The sequence below is a fragment of the Taudactylus pleione genome, unplaced genomic scaffold, assembly GCF_031769625.1.
Source record: "Taudactylus pleione unplaced genomic scaffold, aTauple2 ptg000019l, whole genome shotgun sequence".
Lineage (NCBI taxonomy): Eukaryota > Metazoa > Chordata > Amphibia > Anura > Myobatrachidae > Taudactylus > Taudactylus pleione.
The window spans coordinates 21,063,350-21,082,549 of record NW_028284421.1 but is presented as its reverse complement, the minus strand read 5'-3'; the positions used below and the strand labels follow the sequence as shown (position 1 = coordinate 21,082,549).

The window sequence follows — 19,200 nt, the reverse complement described above, 5'->3', positions numbered from 1 at the left end:
CCAAAATAGAAAGAAGTTAATCTCCCTCCATTGTTTTGTGAATTTGGCCCAATTCCCTTGAAATCTAAGAAATATTCCCATAGATAAATATCTATACCTGTTGTAGACTTCATGGTAAAAGTGCTAGAAATGTTTGTAATGTTCAAATATGACTTGTTAGGGCCTACCTTTTTATTCTGTTTTGGTTCTTTCAGAATATATAACAGTCTGGACTACGTTGAAAACAAAGTCACCATTTTCCATTCCAGCTTCCTGAAATCAAGCACCAATTCTAAAACCAAGAATCTGGTGTCACTTGGGCATTTCATTCTCCCCCCAGCCTCGCTTCATGAAGGTTTGTTACTGTCCTTATGATACAGTACATGTCATGGGAGGCATGTTAAGGTTACTATGTTACAGGCTTCATATTCACTGGCATTTTATTTTCATTACAAGCCACAGGTAACAATTAGGGAGGCCAATCCTGGCTCATTTTTTGAATCATGGGATTCGAGATTGAAAAAAATCTCAATCCTGGGATTCACGGGATTGAGTTAATTAATGCTGTCCACCCACAACATGCAGACTCCAGTGCAGGCGGGCATGGCTGTACATGGGGATGGACTGGTGTGCGGCTGCTCAGCGAGACCTTTATGATGTCACACGCAGCCACACAGCCATAGGAGGCCTTGGGGTAGCATCTGAGCCAACGGAACTAGTGCTCAGCGCTGCCCCTGGGCTGAAGACAAGCTGCGCCAAACCTCACTTTTTAATCCTGAAAATCCCAGGATTGGGGCACCAATTCCGGGACTGAAATCCCTCCATTTTATCAAGCTTCTGGTTCAGCTCCATTATTTTTACCCACAGTTCTATTTTATATACTAGTGACATCATTCTCTGTTCTGTCTATCAGTGACAGGAAATGGAGTGATCATTTTGAATCTGAGGCTTCAGATCTACACCAACTCTCCTAAATCACAAAAGTGATGGCCAGAGGGCAGAGGATGAAGAGCTATATGGTACATCTACTGATTTCTCATCATATGACCAGAGACTATTTCAACCTTGTCTATATGGATCTTAGGAAATATTATAACAAGTTCTACAATTATACTTGTGTGTCTGTCAGGCCCATTGATGAGTTATAGCATCTTCTGCATCTTGTTCACAAGGGTAAATACTTATTTGGGACAAGGCATAATCAATGAGGAACATCTGGTGGTGACATTGAAGCATGCTCAAACACTGTCTCTTCAATAGCAATATTGAATGCTTGTTGCTTCCCTCAACCCAGTGTTATTGAACATTTGTGTATGGTAAATTGAATATACATAATGGGAAAGGCAAGGGTCATGGCAGAACCTACAGTAGAGGTGTGGCCATGTTTGGTACAAGATTTCTCAGCACCCTAGACAAATCTTTAGCCTTCTACCCCCAATACCTATCTCCCAGCACCTCACAAATTTGACTTGAGTCTTAGTGGCTCTGTCCAGAAGACTGTATATAGCAGCTTAGGGGCAGTCATTGTTCCCCAAAGCAGAGTATTTGTATCAGGGCATTACATAAGAGTCATTGGGGTCAATCCTAGTCCAGGCAAAGAGTGCGAGTTGCCGCTGCAATGGCGTTAAAAGGCCGGCAACGGACTGGTATCTCGAACCCTTCACGGCCCGCTCCGAGCCCGAATTCGCTGAATTTTTGCTCAGAGCTCTATGGGGCTGCAAACAACTTTAAGCAAATCTGGACTGTCGTAAAGTGTGGCCACTGCCGCGATGACTCGCACCCACGAGATCATCGCGGCTAATAGGATTGACCCCATTGTGTCCACATAGTATATGAAAGTTGTATGCATGAGACTGGTACTGTACACTGCAGTACATAGAGGAAAAGCAGCAGCCTCAGCAGGTCACTTGGAATGGTGGGTTCCTACTGTGCGCAGGGATGGAGTTCAAGTCATTGTCCCGGGGAATTCAGTACAAGTCAGTGTGTCTACATAAAGCAGTGATTATCCCAAGACCAAATAATAAAACATTGTAATTAACACTACAAATAAAGAATATTGCCAAACTAGTGAAAAATATAGACAGCAACACCCATTTTGCCAACCACCCATTCCCCAAACCTTATCCTGATCCAAAATGCAATCAGTGTCAAGTGAGGTCAGAAGACACCTGACAGAGAGCAGATGCTGAACAGAAAAGCTCATTCCGCCAGACAGCTATCAGCAGCTCTTTCTCCCATAGTCCGTGTTGTGATCCAACATGAGGGCTGCGAGTCAGAGTTACTATGCACAGGGTCGGACTGGCCCACAAGGGTACAGGGGAAATCCCCGGTGGGCACCACTGTTGAGGGCCCACCCCCTCCTCTAGAGGTCAGGTTCCACACTGTGCACTCAACTTATACATTGTTACTCAATTAGAGGGTCAGTTACCTGTGGAGCAGGATCACAGATGAACATGGGTACTTGGTTCACTTCTATAGAATTTACAAGATTTGTCATCCTGCCAATCAAAGTGGCCAGTTATGACAGAACGCTGTCCCTTCCTCTTGTTGGCTGTGGGTTTTATCATAATGAACACAGTTCCTGCCAGTGATTTCAATGCATTGTAGCTCTGTATTCTTTCACTAACTTACAATTATGTCATCCCAGTGGTAAGAGCTGAGATAGTTGCATTTTTTTTACAGTGGCATGTATTTCACCTTTACTAGACCTGATGTAGTTATAATTGAGTTTTAGACACTGGCCTGTCAGTACCGTGGTCCCATATTATAAGTGCATTAATGTAGTATAGATAGACAGAATCACCATCATTTGCTCAATTATTATACATAAGTCACATTATACTGCATTCCCGGGACTATGGTTTATTCACTACAGTTCTGTTTCTGTTATCAATCTGGATCATTATCATGCATGTACTATTAGTATTTACCATATACTGTATATATATAAAGGGGCCCAGACTATGCATTCTAATGGTTAGTCAAGCCTTTGTGGTGGCTGACCATACCTCTTAAGCATGGTCCCCTACCACTGTATTCCACCAGTGGGCCCTTAATGCCCCAGTCCGACACTGACTATGTATGCCTTCCCTGCACTGATTCCTACAGTTAATATCCCTGTGCAGACACCAATTGAGGTGCACATATAGGGCCTGATTCTGAGTTACATTATATGTTTCATGTGTCCCGATTGTGTTTGTACAGAGTCACAGTTGCGATTTCAGTCACAAGTAATGTATTGTATGTTTCAGGGTTAGTAATTGGAAGGTGGCTATTCAAACGCACAGAGATGGTTCATTTTATGGGTGTTTTATGGGAGTGTCATGAGTGTGGTGCTAAAGTGTTTGCGTACAGAGACGCTTAATCACTCACATTGGAGGCCATTGTCAAAGTCGAATAATTGCATGTGACCGCAATTCAACTGTTATCGGACGATTTGTTCATCCACTGTCTGATTTATGTTGGTACAGTCCACGACGCACCATTGGGTGTGCACGCACCCAGTGTGCGCACGTATCCACACATTCGCACAACACTAAATAGTAAATACTAGAGTGTACAATCAGGTAATTGCTTAGGATTGGTCATGTATGATAAAATATTGCAAATGTTTCTTTAAACATCCTAGTTAATGTAGTCTCCATTTCCCCCACTCCACTCTTATAGGTTCGATGAGATCCACATCCTGCCCATGGTCCCGTATAGATTCGTTGAGCGCGTTTAAGGGTTGGTTTACCCCTTCCCGAGGTGTATTACTAATGGCTCAATGACCTAACTGTGTCATACTGTATAGGACATTAGATAATAATTTATTATGCATGACTAACTAGGATAAAATTGTGATAGCGTCTTGTTTGCTATCAAAGGGTGGACTGTCAAAGTTGAATAATTGCATGCGACCGCAATTCAACTGTTATCAGGCGATTTGGTTGTCCGCTGTTCGCTTTATGTTGGTACAATCCACGACGCACCATTGCGTGCGCACGTACCCAGTGTGCTCATGTATCCACACATTCGCACAACACTAAATAGTGAATAATATACAACACTCTCACACTGACAAACACAATATTCATGCAAGGTTTAGTTAGTAATGAGAAACAGCTTCTGTATACATGTCTGAGAAAAGTAATAAAAAAAAAATACACCAGGATACTGTGAGTATTTTACATATAAATTGAGAAGCCCCGCATACAGACAAGTATGGCTGTGGCAATTAAAATATAACCCAGACACTGATATGCATAATTGAATTTGTCTGAATGAAGAGTCAGAAACAATGATCAGAGGTTTGCTTAAGAAGTACTGACAAGTGTATTCTGAATAGGCAGAGGAAAACGTTTGAATTAGCTATCAGACGAAGTGGCAACGGCAGTCAGCTGGGGGTCTCCACCCTGCTTGAAAGTGAACCTAGCTGCTTGTAACACCTTGCACTGTAGTTTTAAAATATGTTAGAAAGGGATAAAAAATAAATATTAATCCATCATAAATACACTGAATTGCATAACACACACACATAGACTTGATCATAAGCACTCTACACATAAACGCACCACGCATATTAGCAACTTTACTCAAGATTCTCTTACACTTACACATACACAAATTTCCTAAAAGGTTCCTTAGTATAAAGGCTAATATTAGAAGGTTTATTCGTTATTATATAATGTTTTAAAACGCATGTATTTGATATCTAAGGTTTAGTATGTAGTAGCCACATCGTGTTTGGTGCTATTCTAAACCACATTTTATTTTCAGATCTCTGGTTCCATCGGCAAGGAGATCGCAACATGCGTCTGCAAGTTATAGATTATAGAGAATTATGTGTTAGAATGTACTCTGTATGTAGTGTCTATTGATTAGTTAAAACACACAGAAAGAGCCATTGGAGGGCCGAACTACCATTGTACCAACTGACCTATGACAGAAGAACCAAAAAGAAGAACCATTAGGATTATGCCAACTCGTTTCTATTGTATTGTCTAATCTCTTAAAGAGTTTATATGCAAGCACCCTGGATCTGTTAGTTAGTCATCATATTCTTTCTGTTGACGGAGGCTTCACCTTTGATGCCAGAAATCTGGATCCAGAGCGCCTGCGTAATGTATTGACTGTACCTTGTTTATGTATAACTTTTTTGCACTAATTGTATTTTAGATCAAGGCATGTAACTATCTGCTTTTTGGTGAATAATATCTGATTTCATGTTAAAAGGGGAAGTCGCACAATAGTGTATACGTATTTCCTGTATTGCTGCCATGTGTTTAAACAAAGCCATTGAGATTGCATTGTGATATTGATAGCATGATAGCATTGTTTTAAATATCTTAGTCGGTGCTGCCATATCTGGGAAACCGTTTATTTTTCTGTGCAGAAAAAGGTGTGTAACAGTGAACGTGTGTTGGTAGGGGTAACATGTTCCCTAGCTATGGGTATCGTGGGACCCTTAGGGGCTAGGCACCTGGTAGTAGATACCGGAGTCTATACACACAGCAGGTGTAGTTGTTGTTGTTTGTGTTAGGTATCGGCTCTCAGTGTGATCGCAGCATCCAGTGATCAGTTAGGGTTATTGGGCATTGTGATTGAACCGCACGGTTGTGGCATATCGTGATTGTGAACTGAGTTGTGGTGGACGAAATCACTGAAAAGGGTAAGTGTTATTGGAATGCTTAAATTCTAGCAGTGCAAACTACTCAAAAAGGGCTTAGGTGCGTGGAAGCAACCTGGTTATTCTTCCATAGGTGTGTGGGCGTGGCCTGTTAAATTGTCCACAGGTAAGTGAAAGTAGCCTTGACATTCTTTCACCGATTTAAATCTCTATTGAAAACTTTAGTGTTTTATTTTCCCAAGATGGGAGCCAAGCAAACGGTAGAGATGTTAGATGATGTGCTGCTCTTGGAAGCGCCGATCGGTTCGGCACGGCATATAATGCATACTAAGTACGGTGCATATGCACCTGCGTACCGTGATGTATGGGTTAAGATGACAAGAATGAGTGTGAAACCGTTTCCCAAAGTTGGCAGCTTTGATAAGGAGATATTGAACAATGTCAGAGATCGCATCTGTATGGTGAAATCTTTGAAGAAAAGAGTAGAATATAATGACTGTTTAAAGTTGTGGCAGCACGAGGGGAACATGTGGCTTAGCGGTAGGCAAGTGACGCAAACTATCATCACGCTCACGCCACAAAAGAGCGCACACACATGGCAAGGTAGCGTTGCCGAAGGGAATGTTAGTAGCGCATGTTTACCACCTCCGCCCTATGCGGATGGGGGTAAAGGTACAGTCAATCTCAAAAATCATAAAAAAAATAATAGTAATAAGTAACTTATACCCTGATTTAAGTCACCCACAGGAAAATGTAATTATAGATGGTGATGAATCCACCGTAATTTCAGCCATTGCCCAAGATGTTAATCTACAACCAGCAGGGGCAGCAGTTGAAACCGGTGAGAGTAGTGGAGAGCGTAGCAGGAGGGGGAATATTATGAGCACTTAAAGAGTAAGTCCAGCAATAAAAAATTTTTTTTTTTTAAATAATGTGTTTTAAGTCACCTCTATGGAAATGTAATAAGTGTGTGTAAGCCACAAGTCATTGAACATGTTGGTAAAATCAAGTGTCCTTGTTTACAGTAAACATTGAGATTAAGAACTGAAGCACACTAACCCCTGCAGTATGTCTGCAGTGAAACTATACAGGGTATGTTTTTAAAGCAATAGATCTGATATGTAGATTATTTATTGTTGTGCTCTGATTTTGTTTATGTCATGTTTAATGATACTAAACTGTTGTGCTGCATTTCTCATAAACAGGGCACAAGGTTGCAAAGGATAAACCACGGCCATGCCAGACCTTGGTCAAATACTTGGGACTTTGTCTAAACCCAGGGGCTACAACATTACTGTTAACAGCTGTTTCAAATAGCAGGGCAGATGAAGCTGCAAAAAGGGGTAGCAGGTTTAAGAATAAATATGACGGTTGATCAAAGGGTGTTTTTTTTCAAACCTGTGCAGAAATTAATTGAGATGCAAAATTTGTGTTCCATTCAGGAAAAGGCAGATCAAAGGGATGTGAGCCAGAGTCCTCTGGACTCTGGAGAGATGGACAAGGTAAGCCAGTGGCTCACAAAGCATATTACCCAAGCTTGGCTGAGGCAGCGCACAGTCTGACTCTGACCTGCTTGAGGAAAAAACATTGGGAAAACAATACCGTCCGAGTTATCACACATTGTGAAGAAATCATCCCTCCGACAGATGGACATTTTCAGGTAATACAAATTGATTTAATCCAATTACCACCCTGCAGGAATCTTAAGTATGTATTAGTTTGTGCAGATGTGTTTTCTAATTGGATAAGAGGCATTTCCATCTGCCACTAATACTGCTGTATTCACTGACAAAAAGGCTGTACAGGAGTTTGTATGCAGATACGGTATCCCTAGAATTATTGAAAGTGATAGGGGTACTCATTTCCTCATTTCACAGGTGATGTCTTCCAGAACATGTGTAAGTTGATGGGTAATAATAGCGTCAGGACCACCCCCAGGCCGCCTCTTAATCTGTCCCCCTTTGAGATACTGTTCGGTAAGCAACCTCATTTGATTGGAAGTCCACAGGATGATTTAAAGGGTAATAACGAGGTTACTGTGAGGCATATTATAAAAATGAGTAAGCAATTGAAACAACAACAGCAGAAATTGAAAATATTGTCACCTGATATGCCTGAGACAAACTGTCATGATGTTGAACCTGGAGAATATGTAATGATCCGTAATTTCTTGCGTTCAGGTTGTTTGACTGACCGGTGGGAAGGACCGTATCAGGTACTGCTGACAAGTACAACATCTGGGAAAATAGCCGAGAGAGATACATGGGTCCATTGTAGGCACTGCAGAAAGGTTAATCACCCGGAGGAGATACAAGGCGGAATCGAGGCAGATAACGTGGACCTGTAGATTGCGAGCCTGTTCCGGGAGAGTTGGTGACTGCAGTGGAACACCTGAGCTAGAGAAATATACAGACCACTATTCCAGCAATGGAGTGGCGGGCTGTGATTATGGGGGGTCTTTCTGTAACGGTGGGCAGAGGATGGAGAGAGAGGTCAATGGTGGTATCGATGGAGTGGAGTTGAGAGAAGGAGCCATACAGACACAAGGGCGGCATCTGACCAAACCCAGTACAGTAATTGTTAAGAGATCTGTTAGCCTGGAAACTCGGAGACAGTGTGAAGGTTTTGTAGGGTTAGTGCCATTTCCATTAAATGTCTCTGAGGTTTTAGAATTGCAAAAAGGGAAGACACTGGATGGTAATTTCTTATGTCCAAACCACTGCATTTTAAACTCCACCAGTACCTAGTAGATAGATCACTGTTATGTTTAAACATCACCAACTTCAACAAACCAGGAAGTTGGGAGATGACTGGGAATAACCAGACAATGACCTTTTCACTAAGAGCTGATAATGAACCGTTAAATCTTGAACTTTTACGCACAATAAGGTTAAGTGGGAGACACTTCCGGTATCGGTACACACGTAATGACACTAAATAAATTGTTGGTAGGGTACCAGAAGGGTACTGTGCCAGGGTTATACAACCAGAAACGTGTGTTAGTCAAATGGGAGAACCTGAGATAGGATCATTTGCTAGAGAAATGTGTTTGATGATCATGATGCATTATATTCCTTATGTTCTCCCCGATGATGTGTATTTTATATGTGGAAGGAAAGCGTATAAGTGGCTCTCTCCGAGTTCAGAAGGTTTATGCTATCTGGGAAGGGTACTCCCAGAGGTTATGACACTTACACATGGAAAAATGCTTGGTATCCATAAGAATACACCATCTCCATATCTTCATACACAGTATGAACACCGAGACAAAAGAAACATGATACATGGTGATGTACATAAAGCCACACAAATGATTAGTGAAACAACTGGTTTTCAAATTTTAGTAGCATTGGATCCCACCAGGATCGCTCGGGGTACTCTAAATTTCAGATATATACAAGATCTTGCCAAATTGATAGATAATATCACTGAGATGTATGACGACACTTTTAGGTACATGGGTAAGGAGTTACAGGCCTACAAGAAAGAACTTGTGTAACATAGGTTAGTGTTAAATTATTTAACATCTGTTACTGGTGGATACTGTGTGATTCTAGCCACTCAGTTTGGTGTCAAGTGTTGTACGTACATCACCAATAACACTTTTGACCCCAAGGAGGTGATAGACCGGAAGATGGATGAGATTCTGCAGCTGAAATGGGAATTTCGTAAGAACCATAATGCTTCAGTGGCTGAAGTAGAGAAAAAGGTAGAAGAGTGGTTCTCTTGGTTGAACCCTGTAAAATGGTTCTCCGGTCTAGGAAAGTGGGTCCAGGAGTTGGTTGCTAGTGTAGGTAAACTCCTGATTCTCATAGTGGTTGTAATCTCAGTAATTGGCTTATGTGTCAGGTGTGTTCCTACTGTGATGAAGTGTGGAAAAGGTACTTCTAAAACTAACAGGGAGAATGAAATCTTGATGGTGGTTAGTAGCAATAATATGGATACCAAGGTAAATGACACACTGTATTACAATCCTGAACTAGAGTGTACGATCAGGTGATTGCTTAGGATTGGTCATGTATGATAAAATATTGCAAATGTTTCTTTAAACATCCTAGTTAATGTAGTCTCCATTTCCCCCACTCCACACTTATAGGTTCGATGAGATCCCACATCCTGCCCATCGGTACCGTATAGATTGTTGAGCGCGTTTAAGGGTTGGTTTACCCCTTCCTGAGGTGTATTACTAATGGTTCAATGACCTAACTGTTTCATACCGTATAGGACATTAGATAATAATTTATTATGCATGACTAACTAGGATAAAATTGTGATAGCGTCTTGTTTACTATCAAAGGGTGGACTGTCAAAGTCGAATAAGTGCATGCGTCCGCAATTCAACTGTTATCGGGCGATTTGGTCGTCCGCTGTTCGATTTATGTTGGTACAATCCACGACGCACCATTGCGTGTGCACGTACCCAGTGTGCTCATGTATCCACACATTCGCACAACACTAAACAGCGAATAATATGCAACACTCTCACACTGACAAACACAATATTCATGCAAGGATTAGTTAGTAATGAGAAACAGCTTCTGTATACATGTTTGAGAAAAGTAATTTAAAAAAAATACACCAGGATACTGTGAGTGTTTTACAGATAAATTGAGAAGCCCCGCATACAGACAAGTATGGCTGTGGCAATTGAAATATAACCCAGACACTGATATGCACAATTGAATTTGTCTGAATGAAGAGTCAGAAACAATGATCAGAGGTTTGCTTAAGAAGTACTGACAAGTGTATTCTAAATAGGCAGAGGAAAACGTTTGAATTAGCTATCAGACGAAGTGGCAACGGCAGTCAGCTGGGGGTCTCCACCCTGCTTGAAAGTGAACCTAGCTGCTTGTAACACCTTGCACTGTAGTTTTAAAATATGTTAGAAAGGGATAAAAAATAAATATTAATCCATCATAAATACACTGAATTGCATAACACACACGCATAGAGCTTTATTCAGAGGCGGGCGTACAGTCTACGACCGCACGGCTGCCTCGATGTTTGTATAGTGTGCATGCGCACGAGGGAGCCAGCTCCTTCGTGCGCATGCGTGAGACCCACTACGACCGACAGCGCCGGTCGTAGTGGGTCTCTTTCCAAAGGGGGCGAGCTGTCGATGTTTATTGACAGCTCGCCCCGTTTGGAAGGCGGGCCCGGGGGGTGGCAGCCCAAACGGAGGCGTTCCCATGGGAACGCCTGCCGTTTGGGGGAGGCCCCACTGACATCACTAGTGATGTCAGTGGAGAGCTTCCGGCTCTGACAGAGCCAGAAGCTCTCCGGGGCTTACGACAAGTGAGACCCTACCCTAGGGTCTCGTCGTAAGTCGCGATAACCATCACCCTAGTGGTCGTTAGAGCTGTGGGTGTTAACCCACAGCCTTACGACTGAAACAGAGGCGGCCGGTCAGGATGCAAGCGGCCGCCCAGTTTCTGAATGAGGGCCATAGACTTTATCATAAGCACTCTACATATAAACGCACCACGCATATTAGCAACTTTACTCAAGATTCTTTTACACTTACACATACACAAATTTCCTGAAAGGTTAATTAGCATAAAGGCTAATATTAGAAGGTTTATTCGTTATTGTATAATAAACGCATGTATTTGATATCTAAGGTTTAGTATGTAGTAGCCACATCGTGTTTGGTGCTATTCTAAACCACATTTTATTTGCAGATCTCTGGTTCCATCGGCAAGGAGATTACAACATGCGTCTGCAAGTTATGGATTATAGAGAATTATGTGTTAAAATGTACTCTGTATGTAGTGTCAATTGATTAGTTAAAACACACAGAAAGAGCCATTGGAGGGCTGAACTACCATTGTACCAACTGGCCTATGACAGAAGAACCAAGAAGAAGAACCAATACCTCTGAATCTCTACTATCATGTAGGATTTAAGTATTGTTTTTGCTGCAGTGTGCTGGGGGGCAAATCTCTTTTTTCTGTGTTCAGTGTAAACCCCGCCCTTTACAAGCACCTGTGTTATGCAATTAAGCTGATTTGAGCAACTACCATATTTTTTTGCAGTAAGGAGTGGCTAGACAATGAATACAAGCTGTGGAGCAGGAGTGACCTGTACAGTGACACTGCAGGATTTACAGACAAGTACTAGACAGGCAAGATAACTGATGTGGAAGTGCCGTCTTACAGTCAACGACAGGACAGACAAGATATGCACTATAATGTGGCTGGGCCACTGGCTGAAGTAAAGACTAGGTTAAAGCAGCAGCCTTGCGGGCCAAGGTGTGACAAGAACATGGTGTGGCCTTGAGGGCCGAGGTGCAACAGGAACAACACAGTGCAGCCGTGAGGGCTAAGGTGCGACAGGAGCAACACGGTGCAGCCTCACGGGCCGAGTTACAACAAGAACAACACAGTGCGGCCTTGAGGGCTAAGGTGCGACAGGAACAACACGGTGCGGCCTTGAGGGCCGCGGTATGCCAAACCTCTGACTGTGCAGACAGGTGAACACAGGCGCGGCTGGAACACAGACTGGAGGCAGTGAGGTAGAGAACACTGCTGGCTTGAATCAGCTGGACACAAACTGACGAGGCTAGACTGAACTGCGGTATGGAAATACCGCAGGCTGCAGAGAGGTAGGCCGCGACTGCAGAAGTCACTGCTCCGGGAAGTCCCACCAGCAAGGATGTGAGCAGATGGAACCACAGCAGATGACTCAACTTCTGATCAGTCAGACAGGCACAGGATACAGGAGAAATACTCTCAGCACACAGGAACTGCAGAACAAGGTGAGACCGGCTAGAAATCAGGCTTCTGAGCACAGGACAAAAACATACTCTGGAAGTCAGACTGTATTATCGGCAGGAAGTGTAGGGCTGTATTTTATTAGAAGCAGGGACCAATCAGCAGAATCCTTGCAGAAAGCCTCCCTAATCACAGGAAAGTATGCAGCTGATATCTGCACACAAACTGACAGGTAGGAATGCAGCAATGAGCTGCACATAGACACAGACAGAGTTCCAGCTACCTGCAAAAGCTGGAACTGGACTCAAGGCATGATGCAGTGTCCCAGTCGCCTAACACGGCCGGGACCTGCCACCAAGATGATCTTCTACCGCGGATCATAACAAACAACAATCATTTTCTTTTAAGTTATATTATAAATCAAAGAAGGGGGTGTGTTTAGTAGTACAACATTTCAACATCCCTTTTGTAAAGTGCAGCAGAATATGCTGACCCTATATAAATAAATGTTAATACTATGAAAATGTAGACAACTTAGAGTACTACATACAGTCGATAAGTCACTCCCCTCAGGGTGTGTGGAGAAGCCGTAGTGGAAAATAGAGAGGACCCCACATTTGACCCCAGTGTCAAGCGTGAATGCTAAAAAAAAATAATACCATATTTGTTACAGTACATACCCAACATTACACTTCTTCAAATAAACCACTCTGTCTTACTCCAAGTAAACACAATATCATAGACATAGATATATGATTTCCCTATCCATGGGTCTGCACCAAGACAAACACTAGAATCAAATGTATCATGTTTTCAATATCCCATTAAAAATTTGCATAATTTAGTGTAATAATATTGTGGCATTGAGTGACTAAAAAGCAATTATTGTGGTGGTAATAATAATAATAATATAATTGTATTTATGCTATTAATCAATACATTTTATTTAATTCTAATGAAATATCACCCTTCGGGCAAAATTTACTAAGTGGCTGTTTGACGGCGGTTTCTATTCTATTCTAAACCCTGGCGGTTTGGTGGCGGTTTCTATTCTATTCTAAACCCCAGGGGTTTGGTGGCGATTTTGCAGTGGTTTTTAAATGACAGCCCTATTCTATTCTATTCTATTCTAAAATGTGTTTTGATGGCAGTTTTGTAGCGGTTTTGGCTTAGTGAATCTGCAGAAAGCAAAACCGCCGCCAAACCACAGTCAAAACACATTTTAGAATAGAATAGAACAGGGCTGTCATTTAGAAACCACTGCAAAACTGCCACCAAACCCCCGGGGTTTAGAATAGAATAGAAATCACCACCAAACCGCCGGGGTTTAGAATAGAATAGAAACCGCCACCAAACCACCAGGGTTTAGAATAGAATAGAAACCGCCGTTAAACCGCCGCTTAGTAAATTTTGCCCTTTGTGTTTAAAAGAAAGTATCTATTGGTGCAATCTAAAAATATTTATTACTGAGTTTAAGGAGGTGATGTCCACTGCGCCAATAAAAAAAGTTTGACTTTTATTCACAGTAGTATAAAATGTTAATGATGGGTTTTTATTTTTAATATGCGTTAGTAAATTGGTAATGTTGATCATTAAAAAAAATAATAATAATAACTTGATACGTAAGGAAAGTTTTGCCAGTAGGCAATGAAAACTCAAGATGATTGGCCTACTGGGAGACTTATCAAGGCATATGTGGATTTTCCGAAGAGAATAAAATACTGCAGATCTTTTCTGTGACTAAAACATTTTTGTAAAATGTTTTTAGGCAAATTGTATTAGCATAAGAAATACCACAATACAGTATAATATCTATAAAAGTTCATTCACTTGCATGTTTCAGCCGTGTTCTACTTCAGTGCAAATATGTCATACTTGAAATAAATGTAATTGAATCTCTGACTGCCAGATCGAAACACGTTTGCACAGGTTATTTTAAAATTAACCATAAAAATAGTTTGTTTCCGAGATAGCTTTCACATTTTTTGTATGAGTGAAATGTCACCCTCAATTTATTATGCCAAGTTATCAGCTCTGAGATTTCACGTGATCGTTATAGTACACAGTGAAACGGAACAAAACTTAACACTTGTGTCCTTTCTCCAATTTCACTTTCTGAATCATAAAATGTTTCAACTAAAATGATAAATATATATATATATATTTCATACATTTATGCCAACAGAAATCAGAAGGGAAATTGGTAACTTTATATGGGAGCAAGACAACACCCCAGAAGTAGAGCAGGTTAGTACATGCACTAAAGATTATTACACTCATCCTTTTTCACCATATTAGGCTGTGACATTTTCCTGTAATAAGTTGTGTGGACTGACACAATATTGCTTTGATAGCAAAGTTATTGAAGAGCTGGTTCTCTATCTATTGCAACAATCTTTGCTTTCATTTTCTAAACTGTAGTAGAATAATGACCGTTTCGAAAATGTATGTATAAGTGTATCATTGTCAGTTATGTATAAGGAAAATGTCATGTACTAAGAGCCTGATTCAGCAAGGAACGCAGTTGCTAATACGCACGCAATTGGCCGATTGTTTCGTACTGCGCATGCGTATGCATCGCAGTGCGCGTGCTAGCCATTGCGATCGGGACTGCGATCGCAGTGACTACGCAGACCCTTCACAGAGTGATTGACAGGAAGTGCCATTTGTTGGTGGCAACAAGGGGGAGGTAGGCTGAACGCAGGCGTGCCAGTGCGTTTCAATACCGTTGCATGGGCGTGCATATATTATCCACTGCAATGCCTTACGCAGCCTGAGGCCTGATAGCGTGCATGAAAGTTAGCAATTTCTGACCTTATGCAAGTGTGCGTTAGGCTGCGATGGTACTCAATTGTATCGATGCAGCCCTAAATCATTACTTTTATCTAAATAAAATGATAGGAGCAACCTAAAAGTATTTGCAACTTATTTTTCACATTTATTTTTCTAAAGAAATAACTGAACACAAGGCAATACATTTTTTTGAAATTTTCAAACAAATTTCTAAATTAATATACAAAAAAATTGCAAACAGAATTGTTAAACTATTTTGCACACTTAGGGGCAGATTCAATTAGTCACGGGGTTCTCCCCGTGGCTAATTGCCATACAAAATCCCCGCGGCACGGGGAAAAGCTATTTAATTAAATAGCCTTTTTCCCGCGCTGTAAAATCGGGACTCACGCACGTAAACACATTGATTCCATGTTAACTGCGGAATCAATGTTTTTGTTCCCCGATTTGGTTGTTTTAACGTGGATTTTACCTCGCAACTCCAGGAGCTGCGAGGTAAAGTCCAACGGCGGGGACTCCCATGCAGGGTCGCGGGGACTCCAGCGCAAGGAATCCTCGGCAATTGAATTGGTCCAGTGCGACTAATTGAATCTACCCCTTAGCTTTGTATTTCTTTATATATTGGTGTATTACATGTATGAAAAACAAAACAATAGGGCTCATGCTGAGTTGGACGTATGTCCATTAAAATAATCAAATCTAAAAATCTGCACATAAGAGTAGTGGATTTATTTCCGCATAATAATACCTGATGAGGTACTGCCCTTTTAAAAATCAAAACACCACATTTGACATGGCAGATATAATAAAGATATCAGGACACGCTATATTTAAAAAAATTAAAATGAAAGAATGTATTTAATAATGTAGAATTAAGTCAATATACAATAACGACACTAATCAAATGCACATATATATTGTACAAATACATGCAAACTTCAGGAATAGAATATGTGTATATCATATGTAAACACCCCTGCCGCAGACATTTTTTTTATGCTTAGAGTTGCCACTGTAATTCCTCTTTCAGACTGATGAACCAGGAAATAGGTCTATCAACCTGTCAATTTCCCGGCCCTTAGTCCCTAACACTGGTACAGAGCAGGGTCGTGGAGCCAGGACTTTGCATTCACACATAGCAATAATCCAGGTCAATGCACATTCACGTGCATGTGTGAAGGGGTATGACAAATTCAGATAAACTATAATCAAAAAATGGAGTTTCATAGAAAGATATATATAAAAATGTTCTTTGTATAAGGTGCCTCTCACACAAGTGCCTCTCACAGTATATAAAAGGAACTAATCAGTCCCAATAGAAACTGTTGCAGTAGTAATAAAATAGTCTGTTCCTCGACACAATTAGAGTGGATGTTTAGTTACCAGAATGTCTGCAGGCTGAATGACACAGTCCTTGGTCCAGCATATACTGTACGTAGTGGTGGCCACGGGACACAGCACTACTCAGTGTATGTAAAAGGCGTTATGACCACGGCATGCACATACAAGGTGCTCCTGCATACAACAAACCACAACTGTGGTACTTAAATGGAGAGGGTGTTGAATACACACAAGGGTAAAGGGATGCCCCAGAAACAATCACAAACAGCAGTACACTCCAGCTGCAGCACTGGGCAACCGAACAACTGCAGCAGTAAGTGACCATAAAATCAGTTAGCATTTTCCAGCATGAAAGTGCAATTATCTGACTGTGTAAGGAGACACTGTATAGGCAAGACAATTTGGAATTGAAACAATCGTTTGGAACGAAATGATTACTGAGTAGTGTTTGTACGCTGTGTATCGTCCATTTTCTGGATCATTTTGGATGGTCTGAATCAGTCTAGTCGTTAGCATCGTTGCACAAAATCTCATAGTGTGTACCCAGCTTTACACCATATTTAACCATTTTGTTTGCAGTATGCACATTCACTATTAGGCTTCCATAAACTTAAAAAAACAATGGTCTAATCTAGGAACCCTTTTACATCTTGTGTGTAAAAAAATATTGCTAAAAGATAATATAAATACAAGCAACAAAGAAAGCACATATCAGTGTCAGTAGTGCATTTACAATCAGGATTGACTCCCTAGTACCATCATCGCCGTTTCTCCTTCATCCAGGACACTGGAAGCTAAAGACAGTGATGTATAGACGGTGCTAAGTGGAGCAGGCACTTTAAATTTCAAGAAGTGTGACAAGCTCCTCCCCCTCTATACACCCCCTACAAACCTCAGTCTAAGTTTGTGCCCGAGTGGAGCTGGGGGTGTAGACACACTTCTCCTCAGGGTTTTTTAATTGAAAGCGCTGCTGCGCTGAAATAAGGTCACATTGAGGACAGACAGGCAGTAGCTGCACTGCCTGTTTGCAACAATGGAGCTGCCGGAGGGACCCGCACGCAAGTGCACGCACTTCGCCTGGGGTCCCTGACTGCTTAGACCACTGTCTACTTACAGGGGTTCCACATGCCGCTGCGTGCAGCGCGCACAGCGGCCCCCATCGGTCATGCCACCACCGGCAGCATGAACAGCTCCCGTGAGGATTCCCTGGCTCCCCGAGTAGCTGGGTAGCCAGTTTATTATCTCAATAGGCAGGCTGCTCCGAATAGCAGAGCAGCAAAACAGCAATCAGTAAATGGGATCTATCGAAGCCGCTGTGGCTGCTAACCCCGGGGGGTCTGTATCATGTGCTGTGCAAAACACTCGACTGTAAGAGAGCCAGTGGTAACAGTAAAACGCTGTGGCTCCACAAGGTGAAGCACACAGATCTATGTGCAGACACTAATACGCTCATAACTAAAATTAAGTGCCATAGCGGGGAAGCGAAGCTTAGTTTAGGAGTCTTGCTTCTCCCTCCCAGCGGCCCCAACGCTTCTCTGGAAGTGTTGGCGGCCATTACACGGAGGGACCCTGTTTCCTGCATGAATAATTTGCTGCTGCATAGAACTGGTAGCCTAATCCTGGACTGTAAGTACACAGCGGGGTTTAGGCAAGGCAGGAGAGCATTTACTGTAAGTATCTGTGAATACTTCCTTCAATGCCTAGTATTTTCTGGCACTGCTAGGAGCGATATTGGGCGAATGTGGCTCACTCCTGCCTCTATATATCCCAGTTTCTTATTTTGACCTTGTTCACTACACTTTACTGTTATGTGTGGGGGGTCTGTATGTATCACAAAGTCTCTATGATTATATACCTGCAAATATTGTGCAGAATAGTTTACAGGGGTAGTCATCTAACGCCCTATTGTGTAGCACGGATGGGGTGTAGTTGGCATTGCTGCGCCGCAGTGCTGGGGGTTCGGTAACCACTAAAGCTCTGACTGTGTGGAGTTTGTGTGTTCTCCCTATAATATAACCTATGGCCACACCACCCTGAATACACCCTGGAAAAACCAGGTGTTGTAGGCTTATGCATCCGGAACAATAATCTTCAGAGATGGCAGATTCGCCGTCTTCGATGGCGCAGGTTACACTAATAAAGCAACTGAGCTTTGGACAATTGTCTGACTGCCCTTAAGGAGATTATTCCGTTAGCATAACATGTAGGAGAAGCGGCGTCTTGCATTGGCGTCCTATTACGTTTGCCTTATATGCCCCAGGAGGTAATTTCAGTGTGTAGAGCGCTGTGGCTTACGCAGTGGCATCTCTATGCTGTGCTGAAGGCTTCTCGGAAAAATAGAGGGGCTTCCACGTCAGGGACTCTAGAAGCATGACCTTGGCTTAAAACTATGGGCCTGATTCAGACCCGGTCACAAGCGCTGAGCGCTCGCAACCGGGTCGATGGTGGCCCACAGCGCATGCGCACGACGGAGCTGCCTCCGTTGTGCGCATGCGCGAGACCCCACCAAAAGGGGCGAGCTGTCGATGTTGAGTGACAGATCGCCCCCTTTGGTGGGCGGGCCGGGGGGGTGGCTGCCCAAACAGAGGCGTTCCCGATGGAACGCTAGCCGTTTGGGGGCGGCCCCACTGACATCACGAGTGATGTCAGTGGAGAGCTTCCGGCTCTGTTAGAGCCAAAAGCTCTCTGGGGCTTGCGATGAATGAGACCCTACCACAAGGGTCTTGTCGCAAGCCCGATGGTCACGGTGGTCTTGACCATCGCGAC

The 19,200-nt window shown here is 42.4% G+C and overlaps 1 protein-coding gene across 1 annotated transcript in view; it reads left to right on the top strand.

The window, feature by feature from the left end:
* The window catches only part of TERB2 (telomere repeat binding bouquet formation protein 2), a 53,924-nt gene that overhangs the window by 13,094 nt on the left and 21,630 nt on the right, over positions 1–19,200 (top strand). The window contains exons 3-4 of the mRNA XM_088444615.1: positions 195–334; positions 14,486–14,547. Coding sequence (XP_088300741.1) covers positions 195–334; positions 14,486–14,547 — 202 coding nt within the window. The remainder of the gene's footprint in view (positions 1–194; positions 335–14,485; positions 14,548–19,200) is intronic.